The following is a 23409-nucleotide window of genomic DNA, read 5'->3' on the forward strand; positions in this document are numbered from 1 at the left end:
TAGGAGAAAACTTTGAGATGTGATGGTAGGCAAATGTGCATAGTTAGGTTAAAGAAAGCAACGACAATTTAAAAATTGTTATAGGGGACTTCCCTGGTGGTGCAGTGGTTAAGAATCCACCTGCCAATTCAGAGGACACAAGTTTGATCCCTGTTCTGAGAAGATCCCACATGCCATGGAGCAACTAAGCCCGTGCACCACAGCTACTGAGCCCATGTGCTGCAACTACTGAAGCCCACGCACCTAGAGCCCGTGCTCCATGACAAGAGAAGCCACCACAATGAGAAGCCCATGCACAGCAACTAAGAGTAGCCCCTGCTCTCCACAACTAGAGAAAGCCCGCGTGCAGCAATGAAGACCCAACGCAGCCAAAAAAAAAAAATTGTTAAATAATAGTTCATCATAATTAAAGACTGCTCATCAAAAGACGTCATTAAGAAAGTATACAGGCAAACCACAGACAGAGAAACATATTTCTATAAAGGATTTGTTTTCAGAATATATAAAATACTTCTACAACTCAATCATAAAACCTCAAATTACCCAATTTTTAGAAGTAGAATTTTTAAAGACGGAAGTCAGGAGGTAGTATTTTTAGCAGAAACCTAGAACTTCCTCACTGCCACTTGGAAGCACATTATTGTTGGAGGGTTAAGATGACATCATCTCTGCTGCTGAGATTTCTTGGGAGTTTCCCCAGGGCTAGACTTACAGAATGCACTTTTGAAGAGTAAAGGTCTGCTATTTATTTTATTCTGTTTAAAATAATTGTATAACACTTTTATGTACCTAGAGAACAAAAGAGCTCCCAGAATACTAGGAAGTAATCATCGATTTGGTGGGGGGGGGATTGTTTTAGGGAGAGGGGTTTGTTGATTTTTTAAAAATAAAAACTCACTGGTTCTATTTCAGAGCTCACAATTGATGAATAGCACTAAGAAAAGGAATCATTTGCCCATTATGCCCCAAAATATCCAAAGAAATACCCATCTGAATTGTCCTCAATTTTTCCCCTTTTCTGAAACTACTCCCTTTATCATGCAAAATATGTACCTGGAAATTTAGGTTATATTTTAAGAATGGTGTTTCTTCCAGGTGTTTAAATAATTTTATCAATGGGTTAAAATATGAGGTCCATTACAAACTTATGTACCTCAGGGGTGGGGTCTTATCTAATTCAAGAGTCTAAGATGGAAACTTTTCTCATCCCTTTCATGTCAAAAAGACATTTTATAGTATAGTTTTCCTCATGTAGAACCTCAGGTTCATAATAGACATTTCAACCCAAATCCATTTTGTATTGTGAACTGGAAGACAGATGAAGCTTCACCTTTCTTAAAAGGGAAGAGAGACAGCTTCTAGGTCTCTCCATGGTGCAATGTATTCAGTAGAGGCTAAAGCAGTTGTGGCGAGTTATGGGTCTTTCTCCTTTGTGATTGGCCTGACATCTTGACATTCCTTGTCTTAGTTTCCAATGGCTACTGTAAAAAATTACCAAAACGTGGGTGGCTTAAAACAACAGAAAGTTACTCTGTCACAGTTCTGGAGGCCAAAAGTCTGAAATCAGTACCACTGAGCCAAAATCAAGGTGTGGACAAGGCCATGCTCCTTCTGGAGACTCTAGGGAAGAATCTGTTCCTTTCCTTCTCCAGCATCTGGTGGCTGCCCACATTCCTTAGCTTGTGGCCTCAGCTCCAGAACAATTTAAATAGAAAGGCGTGTGTGGTCATAAAAGTGCCACACTCCAGTCTCTGTTGGTTTGTGTGCAACAGCTAGACTGAATGTTAATTTACACTTTACTAGTCCACTGAATATTCAAGTCAAATCAAAAAAATATTTATTGCCTACCTACAGTTATCTCTTCCCTCCTTATTAAAATATGGCATTATGTAAATCTTTAGATGAACAGTACAAAATAGAAATGTAACAAGGCTCAAATTTCCAAAGAAAATTGCAAGAATCTGAACTCAAGTTTTACCTAAAGAATGATTAATTCTATAAGCATTTGTGATATGCTGGCCTATTCTGTGCCAGGCCTTATGCCAAACCCTGAAGAATTAATGATAAAAAAGACATGATGCCAACTTTAAGGAACTCACATTGGAACAGTGAGACATGTGGAAGCAAATATCATCATCCAAATTCAGCAAGGTAAAAGCTGTTGAAGTAACTACGTGGTTTCTTTTTCTCAGAAGATGTGACATTTGAGGTGGGCCTTGAAGGACAGGGAGAAGTTCTGAGAACACACAAGGATTAGAGAAGGCATTCCAGGCAGAAGCAACAGCGTGTTCAAAGGTACTGAGGTATATGTGTGGGTAGTGTTCATTAGAGAGGTCAAATGGCTTGAATGGTAGGACTGGGTCATATTGAGGGTCTTTACATCACAGTCAAGAGCTTAGACTTTATCTTATGGGCATCCTGAAGCCACTAGAGGTGGATGTGATGCTAGTAAGCTTTTTTTTTGAGCTGTGTGACCTTTTTATTCTGTTGTCTCTCCACCAGGGTCAGTTGCAAAAACAAACTTGCTACCAACTACCTCAGGCTCTCTGCTACAAAAACATACTGCCAGCTGAAAAGCTTTTTGCAAAATCATAAGAAATGATTTAAACTTTTATATTTTAGGAAAAATCCTTAACTTATTTATGACTTTGGAGACACCAATGTGGCCTGAGGTGGCAAGGGTTTGGGGACCTGGTTCTCAAACTCAGGCTGAGAGAGTTTGGTTGATACTTCAGTCACCTTGTGAATCTACATGTCCCTTTTCTTGCTCTGTGTCTCCCAGCTGGTTTCAGATCAAGCATGATTGTCATCATGTCTACCTTTTGTTGCCCCTACTCCTTCATCTTAGTTGCAGGAGAAATAGCTGGAACTTGGGGCAGCATTGAAAGATATGTGCTGGCTGTCCCTCTCTAACTAGCCCATGGTGTTTGTGTTTCAGGAAGGCCGGTGGCAGGGAGGAAGACCAACCAGGGGAGGGACCTTGGGAAGAAGGGAGGCCACTGCTGAAGCCCCAGCTGATGATAACAGAGAGACCTGACAAAAGCAGAGGCCTTGAGACCAAGCTGGGCTTGAAAGCAAATGCCCTCAGGAAAGGATGACCACCCCACTTGGCCTTGGCTTCTAGGATTGGCACACACCCTGGCCCTAAACAGCTGTAAAATGTTTTTGGAGGAAGATCTCTTTTTCTCTTCAAAATACTCCTTTCACATTTTTTAAACAAAATAGAGGATAGCAAAGAATAAAACAGATTTTTCCATAGTAAACAGCTAGAGAATTCTGAGGGTCAGGTCTCTACAGTCAGAGGTACTTACCCTGTACTGATACTGCCGAAAGGAACAAACAGTCAGCTGTATTGTGGAGGTGTTAGAGAATGTCATGGGTTTTTTAAAACCAACTTGTCTGCTCTAAGCCCCTTTCCGAATGGGGTTGGGGAGCAAAGATCCAATTTCAGCAGTTTCTGGACCTTCCCTCACCTCCCCAGGGTCTCACAGGATCTGGAAACTTTATGTGGCCCCAGGATATGAGGGGTGAGCCTCTCCCATCCATCGAGGTCACAGTGGGTTCTCTTTGCTTCTGTTCTATGCTTGGCAAGAGCCTTATCCCTTTTTCCCCTCTTCTCTTGAGTCTATTTTCACACTGAAATCTGCCCACTGCCACAAAAAGCAGTTACGATTGCTGTGAGCAGAAAGCTGCCTCGCATACTCTATTAGTCATGTAAGCAACTTTTCTGTTATCTCTGAAGTTCTCGTCATCACTGAGGAAGCAGTCTATAAATAGTAATTTTCCCTTTCCCTTACTCAGACCAGAGGGAAGAAAAAGGAGGTAAAATTCTCGTTCCTGTTCATGATACAGCTAAATAGCTATACCAGCTCTGTCTTTTTTTTTTCCTAATAAGGACAAGAAGGGTTTGGATAGGTTATAGAGTCCAACAGTCCAATAGTTTTAAAATTCATCTGTGCCTGCCACAATATCCTCTTTATTCCTCTCCTCATCTTTACCATTATGTTTGAATTTATTTATTTTAACATCTTTATTGGAGTATAATTGCTTTACAATGGTGTGTTAGTTTCTGCTTTATAACAAAGTGAATCATCTATACATATACATATATCCCCGTACCTCTTCCCTCTTGCACCTTCCTCCCTCCCACCCTCCCTATCCCACCCCTCTAGGTGGTCACAAAGCACTGAGTTGATCTCTCTGTGCTATGAGGCTGCTTCCCACTACCTATCTGTTTTACATTTGGTAGTGTATGTATGTCCATGCCACGCTCTCACTCACTTCACCCAGTTTACCCTTTCCCCTCCCCATGTCCTCAAATCCATTCTCTACGTCTGCATCTTTATTCCTGTCCTGCCCCTAGGTTCTTCAGAACCTTTTTTTTTAGATTCCATATATATGCGTTAGCATACGATATTTGTTTTTCTTTTTCTGACTTACTTCACTCTGTGTGACAGACTCTAGGTCCGTCCACCTCACTTACAAATAACTCAGTTTCGTTTCTTTTTATGGCTGAGTAATATTCCATTGTATATATGTGCCACATCTTCTTTATCCATTCATCTGTCGATGGACACTTAGGTTGCTTCCATGTCCTAGCTATTGTAAATAGAGCTGCAGTGAACATTGTGGTACATGACTCTTTTTTTTTTTTTTTTTTTTTTTTTTGGTACGCAGGCCTCTCACTGTTGTGGTCTCCCCCGTTGCGGAGCACAGGTTCCAGACGCGCAGGCTCAGCGGCCATGGCTCACGGGCCCAGCCGCTCCGCGGCACGCGGGATCCTCCCGGACCGGGGCACGAACCCGTGTCCCCTGCATCGGCAGGCGGACTCTCAACCACTGTGCCACCAGGGAAGCCCCATGACTCTTTTTGAGTTATGGTTTTTGCAGGGTATATGCCCAGTAGTGGGATTTCTGGGTCATATGGTAGTTCTACCATTATGTTTGAATTTATAATCTAATTAAGTTTGTGATTCAGTCACTACATATTTATTGGATTTCTTTTATGTGGAAGCCCTGTGCTGAGTACTCTATTTTCCTCTTAATTTCTGGTTGAGAAATGCCAGCAAATATCTTCATTCAGATGCATCTAGGTGTGGAAGGCTGAATATCCCAACTGCTACTTTTACACACACTCTACTTAATGAAGAGGCCAAGTGGGACAATTTAGACTAGAAATTAATGGTTTGGGAACCCGAACTCTCCTGGGGTTTTTTCCTCTCTTTTGATTGAATTTATCAACTGAATAATTGCAAAATACCTACTTAGTGCTGTGTTGATACATTCTAAAAAATATGTCATCAGCTTTTGCCTTTTAAGACAGAGATTTGAAATTAAGAAACAATTACAAGAATTTAAAATAGTTTTATTTAAATATATAACTTCTTTTAACAATCAGGAAAACTCCAGTCTTAGTGAACAAGATGACAATATGTGTGTGTTACTTTTAGTCCATTGCTCTTTTGAGAAACTAAATATTTCTTAAATGGGGAGCTCTTAGAACAAATGAGCTACGGTTTTATACAAATGGGTCTAAAGTTAGAAATTATTCATGGGTAAATGGTTATGCAAATCTTTTCTGACTTATTCAGCCTTTCCCATTTACAAAGTTCATTGTCTGTGCATTGGGCTCAATGCTGGTACTGGGGGAACATAAAGGTGAGCACTGTTTAAGGAGTTTACAGTGTTAATAATCTCAACACTTAATACTTCAATATTATTAGCTGCTTTAACTTCAAAGTCCTGGAGTGTTTGTTTTTGTTTTTTTTAATTTTTTAATTTTATTTTATGCATTTTTTTTATACGGCAGGTTCTTATTAGTTATCCATTTTATACACATCAGTGTGTACATGTCAATCCCAATCTCCCAATTCCTCCAACCACCCCCACCACCCCACTTTCCCCCCTTGGTGTCCATACGTTTGTTCTCTACATCTGTGTCTCTGTTTCTGCCCGGAAAACCATACCAAAGTCCTGGAGTTTTAAGGAGAGTTGATGTAATGAAATTCCAGGGTATTCATTTACTCACTTGACCACTGACATTTAAACAGACTCAAGTCTTAACAATAAAATCAACACCTTCTCTTATTTCTATTTCCCCCTCCAGGTACTGCCTCTCTCTCCCCTCCCTCTCTCTCTCTCTCTCTCTCTCTCTCTCTCTCTCTCTCTCTCTCTCTCACACACACACACACACACACACACACACACACACACACACACGTAAACTTCTCAAGAGCTTGATGGATTCATTCTCTCTTTCCTGTCCATGGACTCCCTTCTAATCTGACCTTCACCTCCATCTACCCAAACATCTCTAATGCTCTATGGATCCTTTAAAGTCCTCATTTACCCAATTTGTCCCTTCTTGAAACATTTTCTTCTCTTGCTCCCATCCTCTCCTGGTTTTCCCCCTACCTCCAGGGTCTCCTTCATATAGATTCTTGTATAGGGCTGGTTCATGTTAAAATTTCTCAAAGCTCAAGTCCTACGTCACCTTTTCTTTTCATTTCCTAATCTTCACTGAGGTAATCTCATCCTTTACATGCCATATTTACAACTCCCATAGCTACATCTCCTTTCCAGACCTCTCCTCTGAGCTTCAGGCCTGTGTATCCAATTGTATACTCCCCATCCCCACTTGGAGATCTCCAAGGCTCCTCAAATTCAACGTGTCCCACCTGGAACTCATGAGCCTCATCTCCTCATGCCGGTGTTTGATATGTCAGCTAATGGCACTGTAGTCTGCTCAGCTGCATAATCCTGAGACCTAGGGATTGGCCTTGAAACTCTCTTCCCCTTAGCTCTGCCTCCCATAGTATCCAGTACCTTATCAGTACCTTCTAAATATCTCTCAGATCCATCCACAACTCTGCATCTGTGCTACCACCCTAATGCAAGTTAACATCTTGTCCTGCCTGGACTATTGAAGTAGCCACCTAACTGGTCTCCCTCTTTCCTAGCTCAGTCTGTCCTCCACCGTGCAACCAGAATAGCTTTTTAAAATTGCAAGTCTGTTATCAAGTCACTTGGATGCTTAAAACTTTTCAATCAGTTAGCATTGTTTGCAGCAGAAAGATCATAATCTGACTACCTCTAAAGGCCCAAATTGCATCAGCCCCCCACCTTGCTGCTTATACTCCTCAGATACTGACTTAATTTCAGTTGCATTAATTTGCCATGTTCCTTCCAGCCACAAGGTCTAGTACAGTTGTTCACCTTGTCTGAAACTCATCTCCCTCAGTCCTCCCTAGGTTGCCTAGGTAACTCTACTCATCTGCCAGATATAAGGTCACTTCTTCACAGAAGCCTTACCTGATCCCTGAGACTGCCTCGAATCCACCTGTTCTACCCTGTCATGGTGCCATAATCTCAATAGAAATTATCATCATTGATATTTATACACTTTGTTATATAATGGTTTGATTAATGTCTGTCTTGCCCACTACTCTGTAAATTCCATGAGGGTAGGGAATCTATTATTCTTACTATTTTATCCCCAAAGCCTTATGCAGTGCCTGGCACATAGTAGGCACTCAGTAAAAGTTTGTTGAATAAACAAAGGCGTGAATAAATGAAGGTCACAATGACCCTCCCAAGGTCAAAATGGCAAGACTGAGATTGTAGCCAGGTATTTTAATTTCTGGTCCAGATTACTAGCCTTCGCAACAAAGAGCTTGTTCTGGATTGTTCTGAATTATTGGAACCAAAGCAACTTCAGTTCATCAAGTCCAATTTCTCAACCCTACCATTTTCTGCGGATGGCATTTATTTAGCAAGGGGATGCTATAGGTAAGGTAATTTTTCTTTTTTCCACAAAACATGTGCTATCTTTTTGCTCTATTTTGAAAGGGTATTATGATCAACCATACCACTATTTAAAACTTGTAAAACTTCTTGAGATTCTAAGAAGAAATATAAGGTATGGGTCACAAAGAGCAATTTTGTCTCTTGCAATAGAATTTTCTGTTTAAAAAATGTGATTAATTTGAAAGGCTGATAGCTCCAAAAGAGCGTTCTATTAGGTGGGATAATCATTATCATAGTCCCAGGTGCTGTGTATACACCTTCTCTCAAAAGTGAAAAAGGAGAAAGCCATTTTGCTGTGTGGAAGTGCCTTGTGTGTTCTATAACATCCAAATGAAATGTTCAGTGGATGGAGGAGAGTCTGCTGTATTTAGGACAAATAGCTTCACTGTTAACCCTGAAGAAGCCTGAAGATGTGATTCTCAAGGGTCTTTGTGCTGTGGATGAAAATGGAATCATTATTTTTGAGCCCCCCCCCCCCCCCCGCTCACATCAATGACTCCCACCTGCAGCCAATCCACTGGTTATAAGTAGCCATGAATGCCTTGCAGATTGTAGGCAGGGTAAACAACCAGGGCCAGGCAAAACCAAACTCCTGGTAAGCTTTATTAGCTCTTTCTGTGTGTTTCATTTCCATTTCACACCTTGGGGTGGGATACAATCTCTACTTACACTGGTGTGGTGTGTGTCTGTCTCAGACCTGTGTGTAAGGTGCATCTTTCAGTTCAGGGTGTATATTTTTTTCTTTTCTCTTTTCTTTTTTTTTTTTTAAGACTGCTGTCTTAACACTTAAAGTAATTTAAGGTTGGTTGTTTTTTCGTTATTGTTAAGAATTGCAGTTTCTTTGGAGACAACAAAGTGCAATTTTTTTCAGGTGAAAAGGCATATTCACTTTCTAGGTTGTATTCATAATTGCTTTGTTTATCACTGTATAACATTCTCCTTATCATGGACTCCTTTAAGCTAATAATTGGTTGTAGGGGAGTTCATTAAGAAATGAATTTGGAAAAAAAGAGGGCTGCAAAATTCAGGTGAACCAGTATACTATTTCTTCTTCCTTGTCTCCCTTTAAAAATGTTTCCTCTTTCTCTTTTCTACTTTTGCCCTCCCTTCTCCTCTCTCTCCCTCCTTCAATCTCTCTCTCTCTGGCCATTGACATTTCCCTGATCCTTCCTTTCACTCAGCTTCCTTCCACAATGCCCAAAGGACTCCTGCTGCTGGCTGTTGCCCTGGTGCTACTTGGCCTTGCACATGGAGCCATGTTGAGAAATGAAGAAAAATGGAAGCCCTTCAACAATCCTAGAAACCGAGATCTGGTAAGAATAGCCACTGGGACATGCCAGGCTGCAGGGTGAAATTGGCACCTCCCTGGAGTTATGCACACTGCACTCTGCTAGAGCACGGTGGAGAGGAGGCTGCCAAGGGCTGAGCAGATTCCCCAACAGGACCAGAGAAGAATTTTGCTAGCCTAGTGGCCGGTGTTCTAGCCAATTTACACTTGTTTCTGTATGGAGAAACAAATTTATATTTAGAAATGATCTTAAACGCACATAGCACATTACATTTGTAAATATTATATACTCATTGACTTCATAGCCTTAATTTCTAATATATTGATATATACAGAATCAAGAGCGTAACAGGGAATTACGTTTTGCACAGCTTAGGTTGAACTGATAACAAAACAGATTCTCACATAACCAATACTTGCAAAGCTCCATTGCAAAAACTGAAAGTCGACCTGCATTCTTTTCGATTTGCTAGGCATTATTTTCAACATAACGTTATCTAGGAAATAGAATTCAAAATACCAGTAAAAATTCTCTTTTAAAAATATGCCAAATACAGTAAACATGATGACATTACGATTTCAAAATATAGTTTTTCTAAAGAAAATGATGTGAAATATAACAATATAGGATTAAAACAATCAAATAGCACTTTGCACAGCTTCTATGTATTCGCAGAATACACAGCTGAAAACCCCACGTCTGAAGTGACTGGGATCTATCTCACCATCAATCGGAGAGGAGACACCTGAGATCTGATCACCGTGGAGTTCAGTTTCATCTCTGACTTCAGTACTCAGAGATGGGCAACGAATCTTCTCACTGTGGGCTGTTAAATAATTGATATTCAAGAATGGTGAATTATCTTTGTTTAGAATTGAAATGTCAGGTAGAAAGGAGGGGGAAGGGGAGAAGGAGCCACAGCTTGTGTTTCTGAGTTTTCCACCTCCTGCCTCCTGCGTTAGCTCTAAAGTCAATTTGGGGGGAAAATGAGAGGGGAAAAATACTCATCTTTGAGTATTTGGAGTGTTTAAATGATAAATGACATTGAACATTTTCTTCCTCTCTTCAGTTTTTCAGAACCCTTCAGGCATATTTGAAAGGAAGAGGTCCTGATCTTGGGATGTTTTCAAATATTTCCTCCATGAACGAGAATCCCGGACCTCTCTCTTTCCAATCAGAACTTATTGCTTCTGCATTTGCAGATTATGAAGAACAGAAAAACTCCTTCCCCAATTACCTCAAAGCCTGAATGTTTCTTCTGAGTGCAGGTAAAACTTATCGCTTTATCCCCAGCATCTATCTAAACATACAACTCAGTCATAAAGTCATAAAGAGGTTTTGAAAATATTTATTTGAAAAATGATTTTATTTCCTCATGTAAATAACTGCTCAGTTCTGATGACACGCATCACTGTTAATTCTCTGATTTGGTCCATATATTTTACAGACTGGTTTTAAAAAGAAATGACAGTTAAGATTTTTAAAGTATAGTTTTCTGGGGAGAGATATATTAAAATAGTAGAACTATCACTCAATAGAATATGAAATATAATTAAAAACCACATACTTATACCTATATCTTTGTTCAGACCAGGTCATAGAGCTAAATTATGTGGAAAATCGTCTGTAAAGAAATATATTGAGCTGTACAGTTGGATTAAATGGATAGTAAAAATTTAAAAGAATGGTTTCTTTTGGGAGAAAGTATTAAGCATATATTTGAGCTTGAACTTCCTTACCTAGAGGGGGAAAAGGGTAGAATATTAGTAAAGATGGCACTTCATAGGAAAAAAATTAGAAATTTATGTCTAAGATTTGAATTTTACTATTCTTATTACTTTAGCATTCCTATCAAATAAATACCTACCATTTAAAAAGGAACAGGTATGGTGCAGTCAAAGAAAATATACTATGATTCTAGTCTGTTAGTTTTTCATTTGGCTGAATAATAAAGGGAACTGAATCATAATTAAAATCTACTCCCATTCTTTCATGGGCATATGGATGAAATTGTGAGGAAGCAAACCATTGTTGCACTTCATTGTGATTGTGAAAGGATTTTGATGATCAGCTCTTTTAAATGTGATGATTTTTTTAAAATAATGATTGTTATTTTAAGAGGATGCAATTTACCATGTGGTATATGCACTTGAGAACTGTCCTACAATGAGAAAATAAAATAGAATAAACACAAGTATATTCATGAAGGATCCCTTGACTATTTTTCACACTCAGGCCCTAAGGTAACAGACACTAAAACAGAGAATAATTATTAATACCAAGTACCTATTTCAGTAGGAGACAGTATTGCATACAAGCTGTTTGTAAGCCTTAGTTTATTCATCTATAAATTGCATATATGGATTTCTAATAAAAAGAATCAGAGAAAACATCAAATACATATTTTCGTGTGAGCATGAAACAAGGAAATGTTTAAGGGCAGGAAAAAAGAGAAAGCACCCAGTTAGTGATATTGTAATATAATAATTATTCAACTTTGCAAAAGAAGCAAAGTTTCTGATTTGGAGAATATTTCATAAATACAAGCTCTCCTTTCCTAACAATTCTCATTAGGAAATGAAGACAAAAAGAGTTTTCACTAGACTATATTGATCTTTGGGTCTCTGTGTTAATCGTATAATCTTCATTTTCCACTTCGTTATAATGTTTTCTTTCAGATGTCTGGTGGTTTAAAAACTACAGATGAAGCTTCTCATTAGAAAAATTGATTCATGATCATGGCTAAACTTTTGTGTGTTTTTTCCCTCCATTTTTTAAAATTTGTAATGATTTTATTCTACATTTTATTCTACATGGGGACATATGTGGCTTATGTGCATGGGTTTTTTTCCCCAGTCAATAACCATAGATACCAGTATAGAGCACGGCATATATTGCAAGGATTACAGAAATACCATAAAGTCAAAAGAAATGATCTTCTAAATTATGTTTCCTTTAAGCTTGTCTTCTATGTTTCTTACCTTTTATCAATCTGTTTTTATCTGAAAGGGACATTGCTCATTTTTACTTTAGTTCATTATATGTAACAGGAATTTGGGTTTTAAATTTATCTTCTTCCTAAAAGGAAGATGCATTCCCATGGTCAGCATATGCTATTGAAAGACCTCACAGTCTTAGTTACATATCAAGGGAGAGTAAGTGATGAATATCCACAATTAAGTTGAAATGGAAGGCAAAGAAAAGTGGGATTTTAGGAGTCTCTTGGGCCGCTGGGAGATGTTCTCTGCCACGATGTTCAGAGGTGGACAGTGTGCTACACCAGTTATCCTAGCCATGCCTCACCTCTGGCTCTTCCACACACAACCTCAGGAAGGGAGAGGAGAAACAGGTGGATTTCCCTTCTTTCATAACCAACCCTCTTCCTCCACCCACCCCTCCCCAACTGAGGCTGAATCATTCTGATTCTCATATTCTCATCTGAAATAGCTACTTTTCTTTATGAAGAGCTGCATCATTTTCTCTGATTTCTGCAAAAGGAACACTGTACTAGAAGGAAACACTGTAATCCTAAAAACACTAGTCTGTACATTCCAAAATAGTTTTCTGTGGCTTTTTTGTGGATGATTGATATTGAATATCAAAAATAAAATATTTATGCAAGAACAGATTCTATATCTGGTTCAATATGTTCTATTATAATTAGTTGTATAAGTGTTTTCCCTGGAGGGTTGTGAGATATTTGTGAGCCAAGATCATATCTAAGCCATTTTTATTTCTCCAGCACCTAGTACAATGCCTTGCATGTAGCAAGCACTCAATAAATACTTGCTGAATTGACATAAATATGTGTTATTTTGCTATTAGTCACACAGTAATGGAAGCTGCTTCTAGTTAATGCCAGACTTTTTTGTTTTACCATTTAAAAGATACGTTATTATTATTTATCATTATATTTTATGTTTGGCTGCACTGGGTCTTCGTTGCTGTGCGTGGGCTTTCTCTAGTTGCGGTGCACGGGCTTCTCATTGCAGTGGCTTCTCTTGTTGCGAAGCACAGGCTCTAGGTGTGTGGGCTTCAGTAGTTGTGGCATGCAGGCTCAGTAGTTGTGGCTCGCGGGCTCTAGAGCGCAGGCTCAGTAGTTGTGGCGCATGGGCTTAGTTGTTCTGTGGCATGTGGGATCTTCCCGGACCAGGGCTCAAACCCATGTCCCCTGCATTGGCAGGCAGATTCTTAACCACTGCGCCACCAGGGAAGTCCTATAAGTAATTATTGATGAGCTATTCCTCATAAAAATAAGCCTGTTCAGATAAATGGTAGAGTGGTAGGGAGTGCTTCACCCCTGTCCAGTTCCACTCAAGTACCAGTGACTGGCTTTCCCTTTCCCTTTCCCCACTCCTGCTCTGGTTGTCAAGACCTCCACAAAGGGAATGTTTATTAGTTTTAAGGCCTCTGAAAAAGAAGGGCATCCACAGGGGACTTTTAGCTATGAGCTTGCAAAGTCTCAGCGCAGGACATGCATCCTTCTGCTGGAAAATTCCTCACAACTGGCAGGTAGCTGTTGATGGGAGGCCTACACTCCACTAGACTAGAGTTTCTTATCAGTGATGGTATTGTCAGTTGGGGAAGGACAAGTCTCGTGGTGACCATTTAGCACACCAGGTCCCCAGACAATGAATAGTGGTATATTAGTGATTTCCCCACCCCTGCGCTATTATTTTGACCACCAAAACTTCCCTATTCACATTTCTAAAAGGCCACTGGGGAAGTGATTTTGTTCTTGGCCGAGAACTGTCGTTAGGAAAACAGCAGAAGTGTAGTGTTTCCTGCAATGAAAATAAGTGTTCTGCAGGTGACCTAGGCTCCCGAGGGGTCTGTGGTCCTTCTCTACATAGGTCCTTGACAGTCTCTCAACACTGACTCTGCTCCTCTTTGATGAGCATCCCATTCCCCATCCCTAGGACATGGCCTATTGTCCCCTATCCCGGGTCTAGTGTGGTCAAGAACTATTAAGGGTGTGAGATTTTACCCAATTTGCAAGCAACACACTGGCTGCTACAATTTCACAGATCCTGGTGGGCCCTGAGACCAGTGGGTCTAAGGCAATGGACTTTATTATTCATGGCTCAGCAGGCAGCATGCGTTTTACATGCCTGTTGGTTCTTCTTGTCCCCCAAGTATCATGGGGGTCATGTGGAGGTGAGTCCAGGTGTTTACTGGGCACTAGTTGGTTTGTGCCACAGCTGAGGAACCCCAAACTTAGGAAATACCCACTCTTACAAGGGGGCTAATGCCCAAACATGCCCAACCTTTGCCCCAGAGGGAAACATTATCATACTGGTCAGAAAACAAATCTGCCCTCTGTCCCAGAGGGAGACAATATCTCTATCTTTCAAGGCTGTTTGTTCTCCAGACATCCTTGAAAAGATAGTCCAGAGTGAAAGCAGTCACAAGTTTTTGCAGAAAAGTGAGAGAACCATGGGAAAATTGTCTCCCCAAAAGTGTCATACTCCATCCTGGCTCTTCCCCTTGAGAAAGGAGGGAGTCATTACCTCCCTGTGTACTCTTCATGCTCTCGTCATGGTATAAATTCAATGTTCTGCTTTCTTCAGACATTCCATTTTGATTCTCAGAAATCAGTCTGAAAGTCTGAAAAGTTTCTTCTTGCTATTTTCATTACTGCTATAACAAGTCCACTTCATCTCAAGGTAATGTGGATGCCTCTGACTCACCAGGGGACACATCACTTACAACGAAGCAGAGAAAAGAAAAGCAGAAAGATTCCAATTTCAAGACCTGTTGCTACATTCTGACCTGTAAAAAAACCAAAACCAAAAACAAAACAACTGTCACATGATCAAGGTGTTCCACAGCAGAAAAACTCTTCTCCCACCCCTTGCTCCCTGCTGCAAATCTCTGCAATGTGAATCTATATCATCACAATTGTTATTCCCATATTCCAGGCAGCCAATAACAAAACAAGCTAGTCTAAGCCATCTGGGTCTTAGGAGAACATTCTCCTTACCAGGTGGCCAGATTTGCTCCTTTTGATTTCCTTCTTTTCCCCTAGGAGAGTTAGGACTAGAGACTCGACTTCCTCTCAAATGCAGTTCCCTGACAGCCTGGAGAAATTCAGGGGGGAATTTACCTATTAGGGATTTCTGTGGATTACCTTAACCCAACCCACCCTCCTAGCCTCCCATATTTTATACCCAGATAGGGCCCTGAGGATCCTTTATCATAAGAAAGGAATGACTTCCAGCTGGAGATTTTTTCTCTCACCTGGAGGTTCCCCTCTTACAGGTCCTGGCCCCTCATTCTCCCATCCAACTGTTGCTTTTCCTCATTTGGATTGTCATAAAGAGGCACCAATGACCAAGCCAGGTGATAGGCTCCCTGTAACTTGTCCCTAACCTCAGCTTCGTATTGAGCTGCATTCCTTACCTCTTATCCCTTGCCCATTCCCAAGGCATTTTCAGTTCCATCCAGTTGAATTCATAAATGTGTTTTGAGCATAGATTACTAGCCTACAGAGGAAAGTTCACAAAGATGTATCAGGCAGTGCTGTTCTCAAGATGTTGACAGCTAGCTAGTGTCTTTAGAAGAGGACAGCAGAGAAATAGTTATAAGACAAAGTACAATATAAACCACAGGAGTGTGTAGGAGCTGAAGAAGCGTTCCACTGAGGAGAGGCAGTATATCATATTAATTCCAAGTATGGGATTTGGAGTCAGATAGACAAGGGTTTGAATCTTGGCTCTACTACGTATTAGATTCAGAACGTTGGCATTAGGAATAACATAAAATAAATACAATCCAAAAGGATTATTTTGAGATATGAATGTAATATGCATAAGACAGTACACGGCCTGTATAGTAAATGGGCAATAGTATATGCTAATCATAGCAAATATTTGATTCTCTCTAAAAGTTTAACTGTTAAGAAAAGAAGAAAATTTGGGTGAGAATTAGAGGTGGGACGTGAAGTCTAGTTGACCTATTTACAGACTGAGAAGGAGTCTGAGGAAGGGGACAGCTTGAGGATTTGTGGAAGAGGGGAAAACTGATGGTGCCATTGATTGGAGGAGATGAGAGTTAAACCATAAATTGTGGGAGGACTTTAGCTTTCTGTGGCAGGGCAGAACTGGAAAGTGGAACGTGCACGTGGCAGAGCAAATGGTTAAATTAAGAAAAAAAATCACTACACCAAAGATTAAATTAATTTAAAAAACAAACATTCAAAAAAGAAATGGATTGAGAGTCAGAATTTTAATGGGGAATTGCGGGAAATGATGTAGATAAAGGAACATTTTCTTGAAGCACATTTTTTTCCCAACTCCTTAATAAGCTTATACCGGAGGCCTGAGCCCAGAGGCAAGTGCGGCGACCCGGTCGCCAGGAGGGTTCAGCCGCGGTCCACTCCGGGTCCTGCCCACGCCCACGCCGCCAGGAAGAGGCGGGGCCAGAAGTTCTTGCGGAACCCGAGCGCCGCGGTTGCGGTGCAGGCCGGGCAGGTTTCCCGGAAGGACTACGGGTCCTTTTTTTTTATCGCCTCGGCGTGGGGGTAGCGTCTGGGAGCTTCTGCTCTTCCGTTTATCTGTCTCGGTTCCTGGAACTGCACATCAGAACTCCGCAGACATGTCGGGGTTCAGCCCGGAGCTCATCGACTATCTGGAAGGGAAGATCTCCTTTGAGGAGTTCGAAAGGCGGAGAGAAGAGAGAAAAACCCGTGAGAAGAAAGTGAGGAGATAATGGGCCAGGATGCTCCCCACTGTCTTGTCGCCCTAAAACACTTAAGAGAGATTGTGGGGGACCCAGTAACCCCATTCGCTGTGATGGGGCGGGCCGGGTACTTCCAGCAGTTTCTTCCCCTTATTACCGAAACTCGGGTTCTCACCTCGTCCGTGTTCTAAGCTCCTCTTCAAAACATTTCACCCACCAAAAAGCTTTTGTCTCGGTGGTTACCACTTATCTTTTTTTCTGTTGCCAAATAGTGCATTTTTTATTTGAGGGTAGCATAACGCTGGTAGATTAAATGGGGGGGGCGTGGGGAGTAGAGTTTGGAGTCAGTATCTGGTTCTAGTCCAAGCTTTGCCACTGTCTTCTTGCACAACTCACCTCTCTTCTTTAGGCCTCATTGTCTCTGTTTCTGGACGGAGTGATTTGAGCTTCCATTTTTGAGGAGTCTCCCAATGGTGTGGTGTAATCTTCCACAGAAAAGAGTGAATTTTCTTGTCTGATAACAAAATCTCTGGTACATATTTTTTTTATACTTATGAGGAAATACATGAACTTTCCGTGTCTTCTCACTTGAAGTCCGAGGGAAAATAAAAGTAATTACACCTTTTGAGATTAGCTGTTGGATTCCTTCCTAAATCATGCAACTAATAGCGCCCCATTTCTTTTCGTTTAAAAAGCGAGGATACAATGTGTAGATTAATGAAATCATCAAGGTTTTAAAAATTATTTTTTACAAACGACTAATTCAGCCTGAAGGATGAGACCTAAGTACTATGAAATGCTTTGGCAATATTCAAATTTAGATGCCACATAGTATGTATGTGTTCAGAGCTCAAGTGATAGAAATAGAGAATGAGGCAGATGCTGTATTCTCAACTGGGGAGCGCTAAATGTGCCCTTGTTTTTGGAATCATTAATTAATTTTCAATCACAGAGTCTTCAGGAAAAAGGCAAGTCATCAGCTGAAGAAAATCCAAATGACTCTGCAGTTCCATCATCATCAGGAATTGACTCTACCAAATCTCAGGACAAAGATGTCAATGAAGGTATGTTAAGATCCCTACCTTAAATGCATTAAATGTTGAGGGTACCTAATAGTTTAGTGAAAGCGTTATTATTTTTTCCTGCAGTGGTATTCTGTCATTGATACCTGGCTTATTAGGAGCATAGTACTTGGTATGTAAGAGGTGCTCAATAAATATTTGTTGAATTATTGATTATGATGATGGTTAGTTTAGTGGGTTATGTTTGTGGAGAAGTGCTTCAGATCGACATCAGCGTTTGTTTGGGAGCCATTTAGAGTCATTATTCTTTAAATTGACCCTCTCACTTGATTACTAATTCTTCTAGACTATACTCCCCCAAATTGTAATGAATTATACTTCTATATAAAGTGGCTTCCAAACCACTTTTTTAATTATGGGAGATAAGATAGAAATGTCAGAGTGGAAGGCCAGTTGGCTCCATATGAGACCTCACACACACAAGAGGTATCTTGGTATGTTGCCTCATTCCAGGATCCAGTCCTCAGCTCTGCATGACCGGATATTATATTTGGTTGCTGCACCCAGACTAATTAAACTCATGAGAGCCTAAGTGATGAATTATTATGCAAATTTATTAATTTCTGGTGATTGATGCACCTTTTTAGTGATCAGAATACTGATGATAGTTCATGGTATCCATTTACCCATGTCAAGTAACCTGGGATACTGAACTATCAGTTAGAATTTAGCTTTGGGTGTAAGGTCTGATTGAGAACTTAATTAAACTTTCTAGTCCTAGTGGGTAGAAACAGAGGCTGCTTCTTTTCCCTCCAAACAAATAAGACTTTACACAGAGAAAACACTAGTAGGGTGGACAGAAAATGAACAGGCTTTGTTCCTGCTTCCTTGGACCAAGTGGGGAAGAAAGGGTAAAGAGGAGAGAAAATTGGGGTTATAGTTTCTTACCTTGCCAGGCAAGTGCGGTGAAAAATGGGGCTGAAATGAGTCGTTCCTTATCTGCTCAGAGGAGGAGCTGCTCTTCCATCATCACATCTTTGAGGTGCAACTGTAGTACCAGACACCATGGGGTGCTTGCCCGTTTTCTTATCTAAAGCTGCCCCCGAGAGGTGGCCATTAGGCCCTCCCTAAAAAAAGGTGGTTAGTTGAATCCCGTTCTAGCTCCCCATGAGCAGTCAGGCATACTAGCCTCAGCTCAAATAATCCCATCAGTCCTTTTAAGATATTAAACTCCCAATTTCCCAGGAAGGTATTGTCCCAGAACTTGTACCAAGACCTTTGGTAACTGTGAACATGTATTCAGAGCAGAGGAAGGGGTCAGTTTTGAACAGGTAAAGTCTACTAATTGGAATATGTGGCCACTAGAGTCATTGTCTTTTTCTCCTATACATTGGTGATTCCATTGCAAAATTCTTATTCTTGAGCACCAGGCAAATAGGGACTTCTTTTAATTTCATTTTCAGTTAATTGTTGCTGATATAAAAATTGCAGTTAATTTTTGTATATTGACTTTGTATCCAGGAACCTTGCTAATTCATGAATTCTGACAGTTTTTATGCAAAGATTGTTTTGGATATTCTATGTATATAATCATGTCATCTGTGAATGACGGTTTTATTTCTTCCGTAATCTTTATGTCTTTTATTCCTCTTCCCTTATTACATTAGCTAGGACCTCCAGGACATCCAGTAGAATATTGAAAGGAGCGGTGATAGTAGGCGTACTTGTCTCATTCCTGATGACTTTGAATAATTAACCGTTAACTCTGTTTGTGGAAAATTTTCTGTAGGTACTGTTTATCAAACTGAAGGTATTCCCTTCCATTTCTAGTTGACTTAAAATTTTTATTAGAAATAGGTGTTGGATTTTATCAAATGCTTCTCTGGGGGAATTCCTTGGCAGTCCAGTGGTTAGGACTAGGCACTTTCACTGCCAGGGCCCAGGTATGATCCCTGGCTGGGGAACTAAGATCCCACAAGCCATGCAGCGTGGCCAAAAAAGAAAAAAAAAATGCTTCTCTGTATCAAGATGATCATATGACTTCTCTTTTTTTTTTCTGTACTGTAATAAATTTTATTGATTTATTTTACACCTTTTTTCATATTTATTTTGGGTGTTTAGAATTCTTGAAGATGATCGTTATGACTTCATAATAATAATTACTATTTGTTGCTCAGAACATGTGGGTTTTTTTCATTCTCTTCTTCCTTAAGTGTGTTGACTATCTCATTTATCCAGCATCTTTGGGATTTGAGGTATTTCACATAAGTGAATAAGCTTAAGGATTTTTGAATATATATATATTTAAAATTTTAACTGTTGTAGCTTTTCTAAAATATGCTACTTGTCTCTGCTTTAACAGAAAATTGGCTTCTCAGCTTAACTTTTCTTGATCATTCAAGATAATCATTATGAGGGCTTCCCTGGTGGCGCAGTGGTTGGGAATCTGCCTGCCAATGCAGGGGACACGGGTTTGAGCCCTGGTCTGGGAAGATCCCACATGCTGTGGAGCAGTTAGGCCCGTGCACCACAACTACTGAGCCTGTGCTCTAGAGCCCTGTGCCACAACTACTGAGCCTGCGTGCCACTACTACTGAAGCCCGTTTACTAGAGCCCATGCTCCACAACAAGAGAATCCACCACAATGAGAAGACTTCGCACCACAACGAAGAGTAGCCCCCATTCGACGCAACTAAAGAAAGCCTGCGTGCAACAATGAAGACCCAATGCAGCCAAAAATAAATAAATAAATACATACATTTATTCAAAAAAAAATCATTATGAACTTAGAAAAATCATTTTACTGCAGTGATATCCTCAGATACAGATGAAATATGTCATGTTATTTTGTTCCTGAAATAATAATAGTATTTTAATTTTAGTAATAGCATTTATTAAGCTCTTACTATATGCTGGGCATTTTTCTAAGTACATATATATAAAGACTCATCTCATCCTCAGAGTTACCCTATAAGGCAGACATTATTGACCCCTTTTACAAATGAGCAAACTGAGGTACAGAGAGCTTCAGTAATTTGCCCAAGGTAACACAGCTGGTGATAGATGGAGATGAAGTTTGAAACCAGACAGCTTGGCTTTAGAGACCTCACCTTAAACCACTGTGCTATACCCACTGGTTATGTATCACCTTAAACTACTGTGCTACACCCCCTGGTTATGTACCACCTTAAACCACTGTTCTATACCTCCTAGTTATGTACCACCAGACTTGTTTAGTTCTTAGGTCTACGTCCTACAATTCTTTTATTTTTTTTTCCTCTCTGCTTGTAACAGTTACTCTGTGTGCTTCTGATTTCCCACTAATTTTGCCTGTATGTCTGGATAAGGCCTAAAGGATGAGTCAGCAATTCCTACAGAGTAAAATACATGGCTTTGTGGCAGCTTTCCTCTTTGGATTGTTTTTTGGGAGTGTTCATGTGTCTGTGTTTTTCTTTCAAGTTTGGTATTGCTGGGGTAGAAATTTATATTCCAGAAAATACTGTTCGTTTTTTCTTTCAACTAGTGAGTATGCTAAAGCTTTCTTTTTTTTTCTTTTTCAACCTCAATGTCTTTGTCTTTAGGGGAAACATCAGATGGAGTCAGTAAGTCAGTTCACAAGGTCTTTGCTTCCATGCTTGGAGAGAATGAAGATGATGAGGAGGAGGAGGACGAGGAGGAGGACGAGGAGGAGGAGACACCTGAGCAACCCACTGCAGGCGACGTGTTTGTATTAGAGATGGTTCTCAATCGTGAAACCAAGAAAATGATGAAAGTAAAGTGTTTCTTATTTTCGTATTTATAAATGGAATGTAAAAATGTGACAGAAATTGAAAAACAATCTTTAAATTATACATATATTCGGAAAGAATTCAAACTGTAAGAAAGGAAATACTGTGAGACAACTACTGTTACTGGTTTCTTATGTTTCATTTTAGAGATTTTTAAATGTAAAACTTTAATTATTGCATGTCACAAAATGTACTGTAGTTTTGCTATTAAAAGGTCCATATTGTAACTTGATATTTTTTAACCAAGTTCATTCTGAATAGATAAATTTGAAAGGTGAATCTTCAGTAGATTGTGTCATAAATCTCCTGACATCTAAATCCATTTTACAGCATCCAGTTCCACATTTGTTCTAATTAGTAATTTAGTAATGCCTGACCAGTTTGATTTTTGCTTTCTTTAAATATTTTACTGTGATTTGAACTTGCTACTGTAGGAAAGTTTTGTTGGATTTGTTTTTTGTTTGAATCTAAATGTCATTTTTGTTCTGTACAGGAGAAAAGGCCTCGGAGTAAACTTCCCAGAGCTCTGAGAGGTCTCATGGGTGAAGCCAACATTCGCTTTGCTCGAGGAGAACGTGAAGAGGCGATATTGATGTGCATGGAAATCATAAGACAAGGTGTTTAATGTGGGGATTACTGACGATAGCAGTTTAATAGTCTGACTTTTTTTTTTAATAAGTGTATTTATTATTTATTTTTGGCTTCATTGGGTCTTCGTTGCTGTGCGCGGGCTTTCTCTAGTTGCAGCGAGCGGGGGCTACTCTTTGTAGCGGTGTGCAGGCTTCTCATTGCGGTGGCTTCTCTTGTTGCAGAGCATGGGCTCTAGGGCGTGTGGACTTTAGTTGTGGTGTGTGGGCTTCAGTAGTTGTGGCGTGTGGGCTTAGTTGCTCCGCTTGAACCCGTGTCCCCTGCATTAGCAGGTGGATTCTTTTTTTTTTAGCAGGTGGTTTCTTAACCACTGCACCACCAGGGAAGCCCTAATAGTCTGACTTTTAAAATAAATGGAGGAGCACCTCACTGTGCTATTTGGAAAATATATTCAGAAGCTTGGAGGTGATTGTGATAACAGTGATTTACCACTTTTCACATTGAATAGGAGTCATTGCCAAGAAAATGAAAATCGCAGAGTATGATTCAATGAAATATCATTAATATTTATTGAACTCTTACAGGCTTTTTAAAAATTTGTGTGTTTTTGAATGTTTCATTTTAGGAGTTTTAGGCTTTTATAGTATTAGTCTTTTTAAAATATGGCAAACAGATTATTTTAAAACCACTTTTGAAGAGTATTCTTTTTTCTTCTATTTTCCAAATCAGACAGTGTTATTTTAATCTACTTTTTGATAAAAGATACAGTATATTCTTGTCATCTTTCCATTAAACTGCAAACCTCAGGCATACTGAAGGATATCTTCAGAAGTCACTTTTTGACTAATCACTTATATTTATTATTTTTGCTCTCCTGATGTGTCGCCAAATGATGCCCTGCATAGTGGCAGGGATAGTTGTACTAGACTGAACTTTCAACTTATCTTTTCAATATTTTGGCATTTCCTTTCATTTAGTCTAGGGTCCTTTTAGAAATCTTGTAAGATTCCTGGATTATTCATTAGAGTAATTTGAGGTCGCTGCTTTTCCTCTTTTACCCCATCAGAAATAAGATTAATAGAATTTTTTCCTTTAGGATATTTTGTTTGGTTACTACTTTCAGTATTATCTGTTCCTTTATTTGTTTATAATTGTTTATTTTGACAATTACCTTTGATTTTAATCCCTTGTGATCTTAGAACCTCAATTCAAAAACATTATTTCAGAAATGTGGATT

At 39.8% G+C, this 23409-nt stretch overlaps 2 protein-coding genes across 3 annotated transcripts in view; both read left to right on the forward strand.

Annotated features, from left to right (window-relative positions):
- Nucleotides 1-8338: 8338 nt before the first annotated feature.
- Nucleotides 8339-10343, forward strand: C8H2orf66 (chromosome 8 C2orf66 homolog). The gene is made up of 3 exons (XM_060105943.1): nt 8339-8400; nt 8947-9118; nt 10164-10343. The coding sequence occupies exons 1-3, from the start codon at nt 8339-8341 to the stop codon at nt 10341-10343; spliced, it is 414 nt and encodes a 137-aa protein (XP_059961926.1).
- Nucleotides 10344-16573: 6230 nt separating this feature from the next.
- GTF3C3 (general transcription factor IIIC subunit 3) overlaps nt 16574-23409 on the forward strand; it is a 30435-nt gene continuing 23599 nt past the window's right edge. Inside the window, exons 1-4 of one of the 2 annotated variants that reach the window (XM_060106155.1) lie at nt 16574-16792; nt 17727-17838; nt 21378-21568; nt 22078-22201. In XM_060106155.1, coding sequence (XP_059962138.1) covers nt 16691-16792; nt 17727-17838; nt 21378-21568; nt 22078-22201 — 529 coding nt within the window. In that variant the 5' untranslated portion in view covers nt 16574-16690. The remainder of the gene's footprint in view (nt 16793-17726; nt 17839-21377; nt 21569-22077; nt 22202-23409) is intronic. The other variant, XM_060106154.1, reaches the window with a different exon arrangement.

Source organism: Mesoplodon densirostris, chromosome 8 (genome assembly GCF_025265405.1).
Source record: "Mesoplodon densirostris isolate mMesDen1 chromosome 8, mMesDen1 primary haplotype, whole genome shotgun sequence".
In the NCBI taxonomy this organism is placed as follows: Eukaryota; Metazoa; Chordata; class Mammalia; order Artiodactyla; family Ziphiidae; genus Mesoplodon; species Mesoplodon densirostris.